This window comes from Hippocampus zosterae, chromosome 5, assembly GCF_025434085.1.
Source record: "Hippocampus zosterae strain Florida chromosome 5, ASM2543408v3, whole genome shotgun sequence".
Classification (NCBI taxonomy): domain Eukaryota; kingdom Metazoa; phylum Chordata; class Actinopteri; order Syngnathiformes; family Syngnathidae; genus Hippocampus; species Hippocampus zosterae.
The window spans coordinates 15,541,334-15,558,069 of record NC_067455.1 but is presented as its reverse complement, the minus strand read 5'-3'; the positions used below and the strand labels follow the sequence as shown (position 1 = coordinate 15,558,069).

General features: G+C 42.2%; 1 protein-coding gene across 2 annotated transcripts in view; it reads right to left on the bottom strand.

Moving 5' to 3' along the window:
* Window positions 1-16,736, bottom strand: part of triob (trio Rho guanine nucleotide exchange factor b) — a 97,838-nt gene that overhangs the window by 53,993 nt on the left and 27,109 nt on the right. For both annotated transcript variants that reach the window (XM_052066399.1, XM_052066398.1), the window contains exons 3-10: window positions 13,079-13,153; window positions 11,712-11,826; window positions 10,643-10,835; window positions 9,476-9,580; window positions 8,886-9,356; window positions 5,204-5,326; window positions 564-755; window positions 67-198 (exon numbers count right to left, since the gene is read on the bottom strand). In XM_052066399.1, coding sequence (XP_051922359.1) covers window positions 67-198; window positions 564-755; window positions 5,204-5,326; window positions 8,886-9,356; window positions 9,476-9,580; window positions 10,643-10,835; window positions 11,712-11,826; window positions 13,079-13,153 — 1,406 coding nt within the window. The remainder of the gene's footprint in view (window positions 1-66; window positions 199-563; window positions 756-5,203; window positions 5,327-8,885; window positions 9,357-9,475; window positions 9,581-10,642; window positions 10,836-11,711; window positions 11,827-13,078; window positions 13,154-16,736) is intronic.

Genomic DNA, 16,736 nt, shown 5'->3' with positions numbered 1-16,736 from the left:
GCCTACGTAGTATCTCCGCTTGCATTTTATGAGCTCAGTACAGTGGGTCTGAATATGTGTGCTGACCTCGGAGTACGCAGTAGTAACGTGCTCATATAGGCCCTGGTGGCGGTGGATCGTGTCTTCCAAGTCCTGAAGTTCTGAGGGCAGTTCTCCCTCACCACATGCTTTGCACCAGGGCTCCACTTTACTCATGTACTGAGGAGATAAAGAACACACACACACACACACACACACACGAGTTGAATGCAATTAATTTAGCCAGAAAAAGAGTAAAGTACTGTTTTTTTCTATGTACATACATCCCCAAATATTTAACAGTGGGCAACACACTTTGAAATTGGTTTGATTGGGACTGAGAATACTTGATTAATTATAAAGATTATAATTTTTTTCTCCATCATGCAAGCATCTGACAGTCTGCTTTATTGTTTTTTTCTGTGTATTTTTCATAATAAGTTAGAAGCCTTCAAATACACAAATAGAAATTTTCTGTGACTGTTAGATAGCTAGCTTACTGTGCGCGCGTGTGTGTGTATATGTGCGCATGTGCATGTGAATACCTGGTCAGCCTTCTGGTGGAAGCTGGCAGACATTTCCAGGAGGGTGCTGCGTTCGTCCAGTGCTGCAGCGAAGGCCTTCCACTCTTGCTCCAACTGGCCTGAAATCTGCTGGATCTGCTGGGAGGCATAGTGGCCTGATTCCAGGAGCCGGTTTCCTACTGACATAATCCGATTGATGTTCACATACACATTCTGTGAACATGGAGAGAGAGAGAGAGTACGGTACGTAAGAAAACAAAGCTTTGGATGACATTTATAATTTGACAGGAATGACTGCGGGCGAGTATTTTGTGTCGTCTCTGATGGTATTCTTATTCTGAATCAATTATGATGGAAAACAGATGGCACAACATAGAGTGGACACTGCTGTTTGATTAAAACGCTGCACAATCAAGGCTATGTCAGTAAAATATAAACAACAGCTGCTATCAGCACATACTGAGTCCTGTCATGTTTGCTTATCTGGTCCACTTTAACTGTGCCTAGAAGCTAAAACGGGGGTGCGCAACCTTTTTTGACCGAAGATTGATTTTTCAAGCAGCCAATCTCCCCCGATCGAACCGTTACCGCACACGCGCACATACGCACACTTAAAAAAAAAAAAAAACAACAACAACAAATAAAGTAGGTACAAGTGAGTTTGTGAAAAGGAAATCACTGCCTTGCTTAGTGGAGACCTGACACGGAGCCATGGGACACACTTTGGCAGAGTGTTAACTGCATGAACATCACTATGATAGCTTGCATGTACCGTTTTGGCAAGCTGCAGTTGCAGACTGCTGACTGCTCATAACTGCCGGTGATGTAGGTCAAGCACCACTGTAGGTTAATGGTGACCTGCTTTTTTAAAATGTTTTCTTTTTTTGTTAAAGTGATAGTCATCGGATGCATGGGGTGCAGTGTACATTAACATAAATTTATATAATATTAATAACACACACCCCTCTCGCGGTCAACTTGGGACCAGACCGCGATCCACCGGTTGGGCACCCCTGAGCGAGTGTGATGTTGTGCTTCTGATAAAAAGTGTACTTTTTGGACTCTTGTTATTTTATTTTTGAAGGTAAAATTCGAGCACTTTAAGGGTAGCCGTGAATTTGATATTTCTGAAGTCTATGTCTAAATGATTTTACATGATTCCATTGAAACACAAAAACATGGAGGGATATAAACAAGAAGGAAAACCATTTTTACGCACACATTAATGCAAACGTTTCATTTTAGTCCTTAATTATCTACCATTTGTAAATGCAAGCTTGACATTCAAGCATTTTTAAGAAAGGGATAAGAAAAAAGTCATGCACCCAAGGGAGGTGGAAACCCTAAAGTATGTGGCATTTATTTTGCATGCCACAAATGGAATCGCATAGCACAAAGCAAAACGAGAGGGAGTTCAAGTCAATTCTTCTCCATGCATGTTTGCATACATATTTGGGACAAGTAATCAACATGGGACACATTCCCCCATGTGAGTAACAAGAAAAAAAAATGCCCCTCAAATGTCTCTCTCTTTTTTTTCTCTTTTTTTAAAGAGCGAGGATTCAAGCTGTTGGGTGTAGATAGGCACGCACAGATCAGCGAACACTAATTAACACACTGGTAACAGCCCATTATTCGATTCAATTACTGCTCCTGGCGCGTATTAGGCTTCTTACTTTGCTTGTCTTGATCACAATGGGAAGGAAAGATTAACAAAATATTGACAACAGCCCCCAAAGAAGCACAGGGCGGTTTCTGCTTCCTGAATGATGAGCTTCCATCAAAACTATAAAGCCATTTGGGATCAGTGATGCACTCTGTTCTGAACCGAAAAGCATGGGAACAGATTTTCTCATGTTAGGACAAAATGCGATGTTATGCATGACTGATTTATAGCCAAGTCAAGTCTAGATACTGGGTGTCAACCATGGTGCACTCGGCGTGATGTTGTGAAGCAGCAGTATGCTTAAAGCTTAAGCTCACATGAGCACTTGTGGAGTCCAACAGTCCTCAAACACACAGCAGTCGGTAAAGAACAGCAGTGCATAGAGGAACTTTAATCCTATTATACAATTTTACAAATCAAACATCCAAGGAGAAGCGATTTTATGAATGGTGGCTTCAAGGCATAATGCTGCAAGAAACTTGGGGGGGGCTTTGCGTACACATGCACACAGACATCAAGAGAGAAACAGGGGCATAGAGTTCCCAGGTTGCAACCAATGCACCTGAAGGCCTTTTGTACCATCTGTAAGACATTATGAATGAGATTAAATAACAGTGGCTGGACGACTAGAAAGCAGCCGGCGGTAAAGGCTTAATCTGAAACTGATGGATCAAGAGAGAGCTGCGGTAGGGAGAGGGCGCCGGTATTCCTAATTTAAACCTGATGAGGGCAGGGGTCAAGTCAAAGCGGGAAATGTAAGAAGACAGAGACAACGAGGCATTCAGAAAGCGTAATGACTTGTGTTGTAAGTGAACTAAAGAATTGGACATTCAGGCCAAACATGAGCATGTTTTTTTTTTTTCTGAGCGGGGGTGGGGGGTGTTTTGCCAAGGCACTATAATCCATCCATCCATCCATTTTCCGAACCGCTTGATCCTCACTCGGGTCGCGGGGGGTGCTGTAGCCTATCCCAGCTGTCTTCGGGCAGTAGGCGGGGGACACCCTGAATCGGTTGCCAGCCAATCGCAGGGCACACAGAGACAAACAACCATCCACACTCACAATCACACCAATTTCAGAGAGTTCAATCAGCCTGCCACGCATGTTTTTGGAACGTGGGAGGAAACCGGAGTACCCGGAGAAAACCCACACAGGCCTGGGGAGAACATGCAAACTCCACACAGGGAGGCCGGAGCTGGAATTGAACCCGGTACCTCTGCACTGTGAAGTCAGGCACTATAATTTTACAGAAAACCTCTTTTGGAAATTTTCACAATCCCATCACATCTATTTCAGTTGCAGAACGCTATCAAAGTCTTCCTCCATTATATTCAATTTTCTCTACGGTACATCTAAAATGTGTCAGTGGCAAAGGTTTAAAAAACCGCTGTTAGTCTCGCCGAAATTCACACATACAAAAGATGTTTGCTGCATATCTATTTGGCAATTACAAATCATTTGCGTGACTCTAAAAGACACATGCAAAGTGTTAACTGTAAAACATCAGTGATTTAATTGTCGTTTTGCTTTAGCTTCAGTAACAACATAAAACAAACACACTTGCTCACGCATTGTTCTTTCACCCACTGTTTCCATTCAGTCACGAAGGCCACAGGAAAGGGAAACGCGGCTTCCGGTGGGAGAAGGGGTGGTCACTTTGAACGAGCCTGTGTGTGTGTTTTATTCTTATATGAACACGTTTATACTGCAGGCCCATCTGTCTTTTGTACGACTGTTGTCTCAGGAGCAATTGTTTCATTTTGACCCATAGTGTTAACTCAACTGGCTTTGGGCAATTTTGCTGGAGAGGGCTCAAGCTGACATTACTCACTGGCATGGGTACCTTCACGCCAGTCATAGTAGAGCACGAGGATTTAGGCACTGTTGCTTGCCCCTTAGGCCATTAGCAATGGTTTTAAATAAATCCAGTGGTTTGATTGACACCTTAAAACATTCGGATTACCTACACAAGAGTGGTTTCAAAAGTGCTACCTCTCAAAAAGTACTACAAATGCATAGTTATAGACCAGTAACATATCCGAACGCATATCAGCTTGACTACTTAATTCAATCTTAATGCGAGAGTGTGACTGTACGAATAAGAGTGCAGATGTTCTAGCTTGTGATGAAAAGTTAAAAGTTAAGCAACCTTTCAACACTTCAAATTACAAGGAGACAATGATTTTAGAACACAACACACATGAACATCTTGAGTGGCCTGTTCTGCACGCACTCGCGCACACAAACTGTTGAAAATTCTGATTATGATTCAATCCAATATAAGACATTTAACTCTATGTTGTGAATTGTACATGTAGACGATTAGAAGACAAACTGAGCAAAGTGATTTGAGAATGCTGTTCTTGGATTGAATTTGATATCATGGATGCATCATACATGAATTACTGCAGTAGTACCTCACGTTGCGGCCCATGAGATCTTATGTGAGAAACATTCAAACACATACATGTGATTGCTCAAAATGCATGATCAACATTGATTTTACACTCTGTCGTTACACTGAGAATATGCATTGGGCTCAGATTTTTTTGGAATGTGAACAAGCAGAGCAGAATCGTGTTGCAGCGCAGGGTCAATACAATCTCATGTCCTTGAGTAGTTTGCGACTGGCTTCTGCAACAGGGGCAGCAAAGAGCAGCACACCGCTTTGGGAGGGGTAGGCTGGCAATATGGGTCAATTATGGGGACAGAGCTGTGATAAGATATGACAGAGCGAGGCTGAGTGGCAAACAGCTGAATAACAGGACAGACACAGTGGCAAGTCACAGCCAAAGAGAGAGGAAGGGTTTGGGAGAAAGACGGAGAAGAGGAGGGAGTGTGTGTGTGTGTGTTTGTGTGAGCGCGGAGTGTTACTCGTTACTGTGAATGACAGTAATGATGATGGTTGGCGATTGCAGCTTTTCGAGAGAGTGTGTGTGTGTGTGGGTTGGGGGGTGTACGTACATACATTTGCACAACACAGGCAGCGTCTTACCATGCAGTTCATTGCAAAGTGGTTGTGCTGGGTCTGCAGTTCGGCAGCATGCTGGTGGTTTCCCCCAATTTCTGTGTAGCTGGTGAGGAAAAGCCCCTTATTGTGCATGATCCAGTCGAACATCTACGCACAAAAAAAGGGGAATTAGAAACAATTAGGCGACACTATGGACCAGACCTATCACCAAGGGTGGGCCATTGGGGGCTGTGCCCGTCCACCAAGTTGCTTATGCCCCGCCCCCACTTGAGGCTCGATTTTCAGGAAATTATTCTTTATTTTAATGTAACTTTTATCATTGGATAAAAGGTGACCTAGTCCTAGTATGTTAACTTGGACAATGATTATTAATTTGTAAGGATGTCCCAGTCCCATAAGGTGATCAGAAATCCATCAATCCATCCATCCATCCATCCATTCATTTTCTAATCTGCTTATCCTCACGAGGATCGTGAGCGTGCTGAAGCCCATCCCACCTGTCTTTGGGCAATAGGCGGGGGACACCTTGAACTGGTTGCCAGTCAATCGCAGGGCACATATAGACAAACATTCATGACTCACAATCACACCGAGTGACAATTCAGAATGTTCCATTTATGTAAACAATGTAAACAGTACCCAAAGAAAACCCACGCAGGGGCAGGGAGAACATGCAAACTCCACACAGGAAAGCCAGAGCCAGAATCGAACCGGGCACATCTGCGCTGCGAGGCGGACGTGCTAACCAGTCGTCCACCGTGCTGCCACAAAGTGGCTGAATTTGAACCCAGGTCCTTAAGGACTCCAAGTCACATCATTGGCCACTAGTCCACAGGAAGAGCATGATCGGGATTGAAAAAGATTGGTTCAATTATTTTGTGAACATTTAAAGGGCACAAAGCTAAAACATAATCCAAATGTGCAAATATCTTGTGAAATAGTCCAGTAGCAGCTTAGTTTTATATTTAACAATGCTGCACTTTTTTTTTTAAGTTGCGATCCAGTTCGTCTGACACGCAGACACCCAGAGACACGTCTCCGCTGCTGCACACAGCTCTCATCCAAGCAGGGACAGAGCAGTAGGTTTGTCATTGTAACTTTTTTGGAGCGAGAAGCATTTCGAAAGATGGTCCTAAATAAGTGCGTATCATAGAAAAGTGTTTGACGCTAAAATGGGATTGAATTAAGCCCCAGTTGAAGAAGCAAACAATAAGACATCCCTTTAATTTGTGTGTCTCTCATCGTTGTGGTTGAAGTCATTAGACCGAGAGGTGTGTTACGATTACAAATCTGAGCTGACGACAATGATGACACACGTTAAAGGTCACAGTGCAAAGCCCGCGCATACAGGTATATATTTCAGTGTCACACGCACACACGCACACACACACACACACACACACACACACACACACACACACACACACACACACACACACACACACACACACACACACACACACACACACACACACACACACACACACACACACACACACACACACACACACACACACACACACACACACACACACACACACGCGCAAGAACAAAACAAAAAAAAACTAACAAATGTATGAGGAGACGCTATGCAAAGTTGACTGAGTTCCTTAATTGTTCCTTGGGGGAACACAGGATGGAGAAGAAAACAATTATGAGAACGAAAACTCAAGACTGAAGTGCCTTTTTGTTTTGTTAAATTAATATTCTTGTGAGTCTACTGTTTTAATACATTACTCCACTGAAACAAGATATTTTGTTAAAGCTGGATTTCCTACAGTATTCTGCAGAATAGCCTCAGGTGATATTTGGTCAGCACACGAGTGTGAAGACAGCTCATTTACTTGAATCAGTGAATAACTAGCAGAACTCCCCTATGATCATAGGTTCTATTTTTGGGTTTAGAAATGCTAGTGTTAAAATGTTTATCACTAAGACATTGGAAATCTACAGAAACATGGGCATTTTGTTTGATTGATGGGAATCTAATGTGCAACAGCCTCTCAAGCCACAACGTAGGTTTGAAGCATGTACTAGGATGTGTGTTTGCACACGTAGATTCGAGCCACACGTGCACGCACGCATGCAGTTGTTTGTAGGGCAGTAATAATTGAGACCTGCTATGAATTTTATGTGCTCCCCTTAAGACTGAGGTCTGGTGAAGGCCCTGCAATGGACCAAATGTGCCCTGTTTTAAGAAGTGGCTGAATGAAATGCTTTACGAAAGATTCTAACTATAACAATCACTGATACCAGGAGCATAACGACAGTAAGTACAAGCTGTACACAACATTAGCGACAATTGCATGATCTTATGTGAGGAGAAATGAGACAAGAGCCGAAGAGCCAAATTCAAGCACTTTTCAGGAAATTTCAGTGACCTGCTTTTGCAGTTTTAAGTAAAGATTAGTACAGATGTATGCATTTTCAAAACTATTTTGTCTTAAAACTTAAGAGATGATTTTGCAATACAAAAGGTAGAAGAAAAATGCACGTTGTGCAGTATGTGTAGATGTATACATGTATATATTTTCATTTTCTCAATTTAAAAGGTCAGAAAGAGCACCATTACACACAGTGCTGTTATTATTATTATTTTAATTGTTATGTTGTGATAGCATTTCAAGTGTGCGTTATCCAAAATGCAAGTACTTTCCAAAACCTGTATGCACCATGTCAGGCATGCTGCCAATCTTGCATCAGTGTCAGTGGGTCCCTTCACGTTGACGTGCTTGGTGAATGGAAATGTGTGTTAAATTACAGCCCTGAGACGTTGCACAGCAGGCCTCTGCATTTCCCCACAGCTCTGCGCAGCGCTTATAGCTGCATTTATCAGCTCTGCGCATGCCACTCGACTCTCATGGAATACTGATGAAAAACATGCAATCACTCACATTTTCCACTGTTTTTACACACATAGTCATACCCAGAGCCGGCGCAGGAGTCATTTTCAGCACAGGAGTTTAATGGCTAATACTAGTCTTTTTCAGTTCACCACTTGAGAGTCCAGCTCCGGCCTCCCTGTGTGGAGTTTGCATGTTCTCCTCGGGCCTGCGTGGGTTTTCTCCGGGTGCTCCGGTTTCCTCCCACATTCCGAAAACATGCGTGGCAGGCTGATTGAACACTCTAAATTGTCCCAAGGTGTGAGTGTGAGCATGGATGGTTGTTCGTCTCTGTGTGCCCTGTGATTGGCTGGCAACCGATTCAGGGTGTGCCCCGCCTACTGCCCGAAGACGGCTGGGATAGGCTCCAGCACCCCCCGCGACCCTAGTGAGGATCAAGCGGTTCAGAAAATGGATGGATGGATGGATGGATGGATAAAATAGTGTGGTGACAGCAGTCCCTAACAGCCTATAATCCAGCCTGGTCCACCAGAAATTTTCCTGTGCTCCAGATTGACCACTGCGGGCCTGATCATACCTAGGAGTATCTAATCAAAACAATACTGTATTTTTTCTTCTGTCTGCAGTGACCACAATCAGGCAAGCAATACATTACTAAGATAAATAAAGGTATTCTTACTCTTAAACCAGCATGCTTATCAAAACTGTTCGACAGACTTAAAAATATGGAGGTCAGTGAAGTCATGTCTTCCAGAAGCTCCAAAATAACATGAAGATTTGGCGAAAATTTGACTGATCTCATGACTGATACAAACAGTAACGATGTGTCATCCTATTTGAAAGTACATAAAAGGCATGCTGACCTTTTCTGCATCCTGTTCGAAAAGACGCAGCTGGAAACACTGGTCCAGTTTTAGCTTCCTCATGTGCCACAACTGCTGCAGGTTCTGGCGCGTCCCGTGAAGCTTATCCAATAAACTAGTCACTTTAGCTCCTAGGTTGTGAGCATCTGCATGCGTGTAGAAGCCATGGTGGTGATCATTGGATTCTCCACTCGCACCGCCAATTCGGTTTCCATACACGCTTTCGACACCGGTCCCGCTTCCCATAGTTTGAGACTGCAGCCTTTGCAGTAGCCTGCGTCCCTGCGTGTCCAACTCCTCCACTGAGGCTTTGGTGGCCCTTTTTTTCAGTGCCGCATGTTCCTCCATGAGCCGCCGAGCCCCCTCCAGGTCCCGTGGGAGATCTCTCTGAGACAGAGTTTCCTGCAGCTCCTCCAGGCGTGCCAAAGCTCGAGCTGCATCACTGGCAAAGGTCTCAAATGACAGCCGCACCTATGGAAAAATGAAAAAAAAATGTAAACTTGGAAATATATGTTGAGTGAGTCTAAATCTCAACTCCGAATATTTGTGTGAACTAAATGCTGGTTTTCGGTTCGAGAAAGCAGACAAACCTCAATCCAATCATCATGGTTGTACTCTAAGCTGCCATCGAAGTCTGCTGTCAGCTGGGACGGGTCCACAATTTTGGATAAACCCTCTAAAGAGACCATTACTGTCTGTTGGGGTCAAAAAGCATACAGAAACAGAATGAAGGTTAAAAGGACAGCAATCACCAACCACGTCACAACCCCAAAAAAACAAACCTCTAATATGTCAAAATATTTCCCACAGTTAAACTTCACCACCACAAAGAATGTAGAGCTTCGTGTGGATTTTCACAGCGACTGTTTGGACAGGTGTGAAAACATTCCAGGCACTTCATGTAACTGGCATTGTCATCGCTAATTAGACAGAGGAACAAACCAAGAATTACATGTGTACGGTTTATAAATGATAGAAATGCACAACATATGCCCCGGTTTATCTCAATTTTGTATGTATTAACTTTAAAGTAGAAATAGCAGCTGATGAAATCACTTTTATTTAAAAAAATATATATATACATTTTTTTTGTTCAGGCATAAACGTGTCAATACCTTCCGATTTTTAATCAAGCACATTTGTGTATTTAGTTGTTTAGCCTCTTACAATGGGGCACACATTTTTATAATTTGGCTTAAACTTGGGTACTTTGATAAACTAATATATACGTAGAGACTTAGAACACAGTTTTGTATTTTACACTGATATTTTGATTTTCATACTTAGTTATTTTGACTTGTATACGTTAAACTTCATATAAGTATACAATAAATGTATAAATAAATGCCAGAAGGTAATAACACTTATAAGAGGCCCTAAATGATGGGGGGGGGGGGGGGGGAATACTACTTGTTCCATGCCAACTTCAATTTAGCTGCTAGTTTTAAACAAGTAGTAGGTTGTCCTAGTCCAAATCACCACTAGGGTGAAATGCAACATGATGTCCTATATATCCCGTTTCCATAGTAACTGGGTCAGGACTAAATATACCAGTCTCACATGACCACATGGGACAGAACAGAGCCACTGTCACCGAGCAGCAATGCAATTAGCACTGATATGAAACTAACTTTCTAAAAGAAAAGCTTCATAAAAAAGTCAATCATAATACAATGTCCATATGTACAATTTACTAAATCCAGGCCAGTCAAGTGAAGTAGTTGTGCATTTTTTAAACAGCCATGTATACCCCCTACCTCAAACTCAAATTTGGAGCTGCCAAAGTTGGTCCTCTGCTTCTGCCAGAAGTTATCTGGCTTGATAATGAGGGCGACGTGGATACAGGAAGGGAAGGACTCTTGAAGGATTTTCAGCAGGGGCTTGATGCTGTCCCATTTGGAGCCACGCATGTCCACGATGACTGTGAAGCCATGTCTGACCACCTCCTCACTGCAGGACAGATCACACAATCAGAAATCACGTGACATTTTCATACCCCTATTTGTGAGGAACCACGTCACATTGCAGTTCCTCAGGAAGAAAACAAAAAGGCAAAACTCTACTGCTCAAGATAACACCATGTAAATGGAGTTACAAGATCCCAAAGCACATCTAGTTGCAACAGTTGAGCATTCCGTTTCCACCGCTGCTTACCATGAGTGCCACTGCCTTTTAAGTCCATAAAAGGTAATTTTTCGGTGTTAAAAGGTTTAAATCAGAATCTGTCCAGTTAGGATTGCAAAACAGACACAGGGCCTCCTGCTCTAACTCGCTCTGACCTCACTATGAAAACAGATCCACAGCCGCCAAAGGACTCGATAGAAAAGCGAGGGGAGGGGGAAGAGAGAGAGAGAGAGGGAGATATAGAGAGAGCGCAAGGAAAAAAAACCCCTCATGAACCGAAACCCACTCACTAAGGCAATGAGTAAAATGAGAAAAATACAAAATGATACGAGAGTCACTTTGAGTATGTTAATATTTTGAAAGAATACTTAAACTTCACAGAATTATAGGAAATGGACAGCAAAACAATCTGAAAACATGTCAACTCGAAAAAAGTAAGGAAAGACAAATTAAGACGCCATTGGTGTGTTAAGAATATTGTTTATTTTTATTTTTTTGCATGTAAGCCTAAAAGAATACTGACGTACAGCACCTTAAGTTTAGATGTTTATCGTCACAGTGAATGCACTCCACCACTTTTGTCATTGGAATGCTGGTTTAGAGCATTTATCAACCAAGCACCGCAACCACGCTTACTGTAAATGTTTCTTTGATTGTTGCTGTCTACCGGATGTAGGCACAAATGCTTTGTGTGTTTCTTGCCTGGGAATTGTGGCCAGGTAGGCTACGAGCCTGCGCAGGTCTTCCGCTCGTATTCTATCATGGTTGCTTCGTGCTGGAAAAGTGAGAACAGGACCTCCTCGTCTGTCTCGACCTCCTGCGCATGTTTCAAGAGAGAGATTTAATGCCAGATCTGAAATACATGATGGATGGAACATTTGCTTGATTAGCTATGGGGAAATGTTCCCACCTTCTGTTTCAATGCCAGTGTTGGACTGAACAGAATAAATACTCTTGCTTGGAGGAGTCAAGGTGTGCATGGATCGAGCTCAAGTTCCCATAGGTGATGTCATGTTTTTTTTCTTGACACCAAACTATTTTCGGCACACTGACAAGCACCTCTGCCGGGTGCATCGAAGCAGTGCCTTAGACTTGTTTCAAGAAACGATAAATCAACAAGATATGTTGCCGAACTCACAACATTTTTCACGATTACTTCATCAATTCACTGATTACACCGGCCTGCATCGTTTATTTGAATTTTTTGCTTAAACGAAATCGCTAACACAATTTTCTAGGGACATTTCAGATGTAGAATCTAAATCTCATTTGTTTATCTCCAGATGCTCCTACGACCGCGAGGTGAAATCTCCTCTTCAGAGTTCTCTAATAGATACCGTCTGCTCTATGAATTCCTTGGCGGTTCAGGTATTGCTCTTGGAGCCTAGCTTAAGCGTTAGTAGAGCGCAGTGTTCCCGGGTGAAAAACTGATCAAGAAAATATTTGTATATGTCATTCTTGTTCATTTTTTCATGCAGACCAGTGTTGTAATGCCCATCTATACAGTACTCTGAAGAGTTCCCTCTTGGTACAGAGCAGATATTTTGACCTGAGATACAAGGATATGTTTTGATAAAGACAGCATTATTTTTTGAAGAATAAGCATAAAAAATAGTCCCAATATGAAGTAAATTCAATATCAAAATTAATATAATTTAAAACGACTAAGCCTTAATATTATTACCACTGCAAGCTCCACAGGCACGGATATGCATACTAACTAACTAAAAACATAATTCGGCAACTGGAACATGAAGTGCTATTGCAGCGAGTGGAAAATAAATGTATATCTTGGAATGTGTTTGCTCTTTTCTTTCTAAGACACTTTGTTTCCCCATCCCACTCTGGGCTATCAGTAGATATTCTCCTCATCCCACCACCTGGTTGTCAAGGAAACAAAAGCATATTCGACGTTCGTCCGACAGGACGGGGGTGGAGGGGTGTGGGGTTAGAAGTGGCTCATTTGCATAAGGCAGTCACTTCTGGAGTACAAAACAAATTATGCAGCATCATGCGCTTAAGCAGCACAGTTCTGTCATTGTATGATGTGGTAATCTGATGTGTCTGACCTGAGAGAAAGGCCACCTTCTCCTTGAGGATGGGAAGCACATCAATAGCCTTCATGTCTTCATTGCGATGAAAGCCTAAGCAAAGAGCACAAGCGAAGAGGTCAGAAAGACAAGGGTGCATCACGAACAATGAGAAATGAAAGGACCTGCAGAGCATTGAAAAGTTAAATTAATAAGACACTTTTATTTAGGCCAACACAATGCGGGCAGCTTAGATTGAGCCAATTTTTACCAACAGTTTGGTATTACTTGAGAGGGAAAGGTAAATATTTCATTCACACTCACGCATGCATGCCAGTCTTAGCAAGGTGGATCAATGTGGACATCTGCAACAAAGTTAGCCATTTTATTGTGGCTACTTTCCATATATATATAGTCTATAATATATATATATATATATATATATATATAGATAGATAGAGAGAGAGAGAGAGAGAGAGAGAGAGAGAGAGAGAGAGAGAGAGAGAGAGAGAGAGAGAGAGAGAGAGAGAGAGAGAGAGAGAGAGAGAGAGAGAGAGAGAGAGAGAGAGAGAGAGAGAGAGAGAGAGAGAGAGAGAGAGAGAGAGAGAGAGAGAGAGAGAGAGAGAGAGAGAGAGAGAGAGAGAGAGAGAGAGAGAGAGAGAGAGAGAGAGAGAGAGAGAGAGAGAGAGAGAGAGAGAGAGAGAGAGAGAGAGAGAGAGAGAGAGAGAGAGAGAGAGAGAGAGAGAGAGAGAGAGAGAGAGAGAGAGAGAGAGAGAGAGAGAGAGAGAGAGACTATATATTAAGACTATAATATATATAATATGTATATATTACTATATATATAAGACTATATATTATATTAGTCTTGAGTTTTTTATCTTTTCATTCATTCATCCATCAATTTCTCATGTCATATACTCCCAAAAAGGGGATTATAATGGGTACAAATGCACTTTACATTCTCTGGCAGAATGTGTATAATGCATACTTTTCTTTCAAGAAAATCGAAGCCACACTCCCAGAGATGGCAGTTGTGGTTGAATTCTCTTGGTCTACCTGACCATTGCTTGGCATCAACAGAAACACAAGTCTTCCACTTTATCATTATTTCAAGTCTTTTTGGATCGCTTTTCAACATTCCTTAGCCTAATTTTACAAAGTTGAAAACATTTTTGTCACAGGTCCTTTGACAGTTGTTTTGCTTTTTGCATGGATCGGTATCCTGCAAATCCAGTCCGAGTGTTGGTAGGTCGCTAGGTCATATTTCTTGTGTGGGGTCCCTGGACTCCGTGCTTGTCTTTTAAAATAGTACATCCAAGAAATCATAATATTGATTCATATGTAGCTCACTCAGGATGGAGCATGAAGCATGACAGTCCATAAAAACACAGGCTTTATTCATTGGCAAGCCGTGTGAACTGGTCACGAACACAGACATACAATTTCTAAATACAAATGGCATTACAAAACAGTAAATGAAAGACAAACGTTATGAAGACAACAGATTCTACAAAAAAGGCACAGGAACCTCATGGGCTCACATCTACAAGGGGCTCAATATCCTTGGAAGTCTTGCTTGTCTCCTCTTTCCTTCATTTAGTCAGTAGTTAACGATGCTTTTCGTATTATCATCTTTTCATAATGGCTGCGCAGAGCTCACAATGCAGTTGTCTGTTTGAGTGTGTGTTGGTGAATGCACATGCCAATTAGTGTCGGGCAGAATCCTTTTATGTTGCAATTGGTTCCTGCTAATAATCACGAGTAGATGGCATAGGAACGCAAACAGGGAAACAACTAAATGGGGACTATAAAGAGACTGTAACGAACACCATATATAAGGCGCATCGGATTATAGGGAGCACTGTCGGCTTTTGGGAAAATTGAATGCTTTTAGGCTTGCATTATGGTGCGGAAAGTGTGCGTGTGTGTGTGTGTGTGTGTGTGTGTGTGTGTGTGTGTGTGTGTGTTTCTTCTCTTAAATACAAGACATTAAGGAAGACCAACTATGATGGAAACATGCGATACATAAAGAAAAGTCTGTGTTAGTGAACAACCAATACTATGGTTGGAATCGAACAATCAGAAATGTAGTACACAGTGTCTTGAAAACGGGGAGGAAAAAAAAAACAAGGCAACCATATTAGATATTTATCACCAGTTTCTAGCCTCTTCCGTTACTCTTTACACATAACTGGACTTATTCAACATCACAGATGCAAGTCACACATTTACTGTGAACTCTCATTTTCGTGCTCTCAAAAATCACCTTTGATGTGAGAACATCTGATATTCCACAGGCTCAACGTATTCAAATTTAACAATCTTCATACTTGAAAGCGGCGGCCCGGTAGTCCAGTGGTTAGCACATCGGCTTCACAGTGCAGAGGTACTGGGTTCGATTCCAGCTCCGGCCTCCCTGTGTGGAGTTTGCATGTTCTCCCCGGGCCTGCGTGGGTTTTCTCCGGGTACTCTGGTTTCCTCCCACATTCCATAAATATGCATGGCAGGCTGATTGAACACTCTAAATTGTCCCTAGGTGTGAGTGTGAGCGTGGATGGTTGTTCGTCTCTGTGTGCCCTGCGATTGGTTGGCAACCGATTCAGGGTGTCCCCCGCCTACTGCCCGGAGACAGCTGGGATAGGCTCCAGCACCCCACGCGACCCTAGTGAGGATCAAGCGGTTAGGAAGATGAATGAATGAATGAATCATACTTGAAAGCAGGATAAGTGTTGAGATGTGTTGTACAACTTCAGACAGTATGTATCACCTTATGTAAATGCTGCACATCATTCTTTACCGTACCAGAATAGACTTTTACGAGGACACGTTGGTTTCACCAAATTTCGAGGCTCGGATCATGTCAAAACAAAACAGTTGCTGTGTCTCAATTCAGGGTTTACAGCCTTTGTTGGACCGAGATCATGCGGTCCACAGATGTGAAGCACTTGGAGACACCGGAAAAGGTGCAATAAAGACACCTTGGGGAGATTCCACTTTTAAATTTGGCATCACAAAATGATAGTTTAAAATATTTGTCAGTGGATGATCAAATTAATACAAAAACAAATAGTTTCTCATGTTCTGCCAAATATATTTCAGAAACTGCAGCACGAAGGATACAGGTCGAGGCCAAAAAAGGTTGGAGCAAAGTATCCTGTGAATAATTGAACACATTATGGGTTGTATTTTAACAACCCAAGCGATCCAAATTTCTTCTGTTTTAATATTCTATGCAAGTAACTATATATTGTAGAGCAAGTATAAAGTACTGTAATACTATAAGATTATCACATTATGATGACACAATACAGTATGTTGGTTGCCATGTGCCTTGCCCGACCTTCTCTTTCAGTTCCAGAATCAGTAACTTTTTCAATTCCAGCATACTTGAACTATACTGTAACTTATTCATGTAGAGAACAAGCAGAAAATGAATACTGTTGAATTTAGTATAATGTATCCGATACATAGTCCTCCATTGCTGTTTTCTCTGAGCTACTGTAACACAAATGTGTTGTATAATCCGGTTCCTAATTTTAGATGAACTCAAGTATCTACCTTTTATGCACATCCAACATTATCCCCTGATTTGTGTCAATCAGCCGTAAGACATCGGCCAAACATAAACTGCTGACGATGAACTTCAACCCAACCAAATGACATACTTGCAAGAAACGTAACCGATAACCTCAACAAT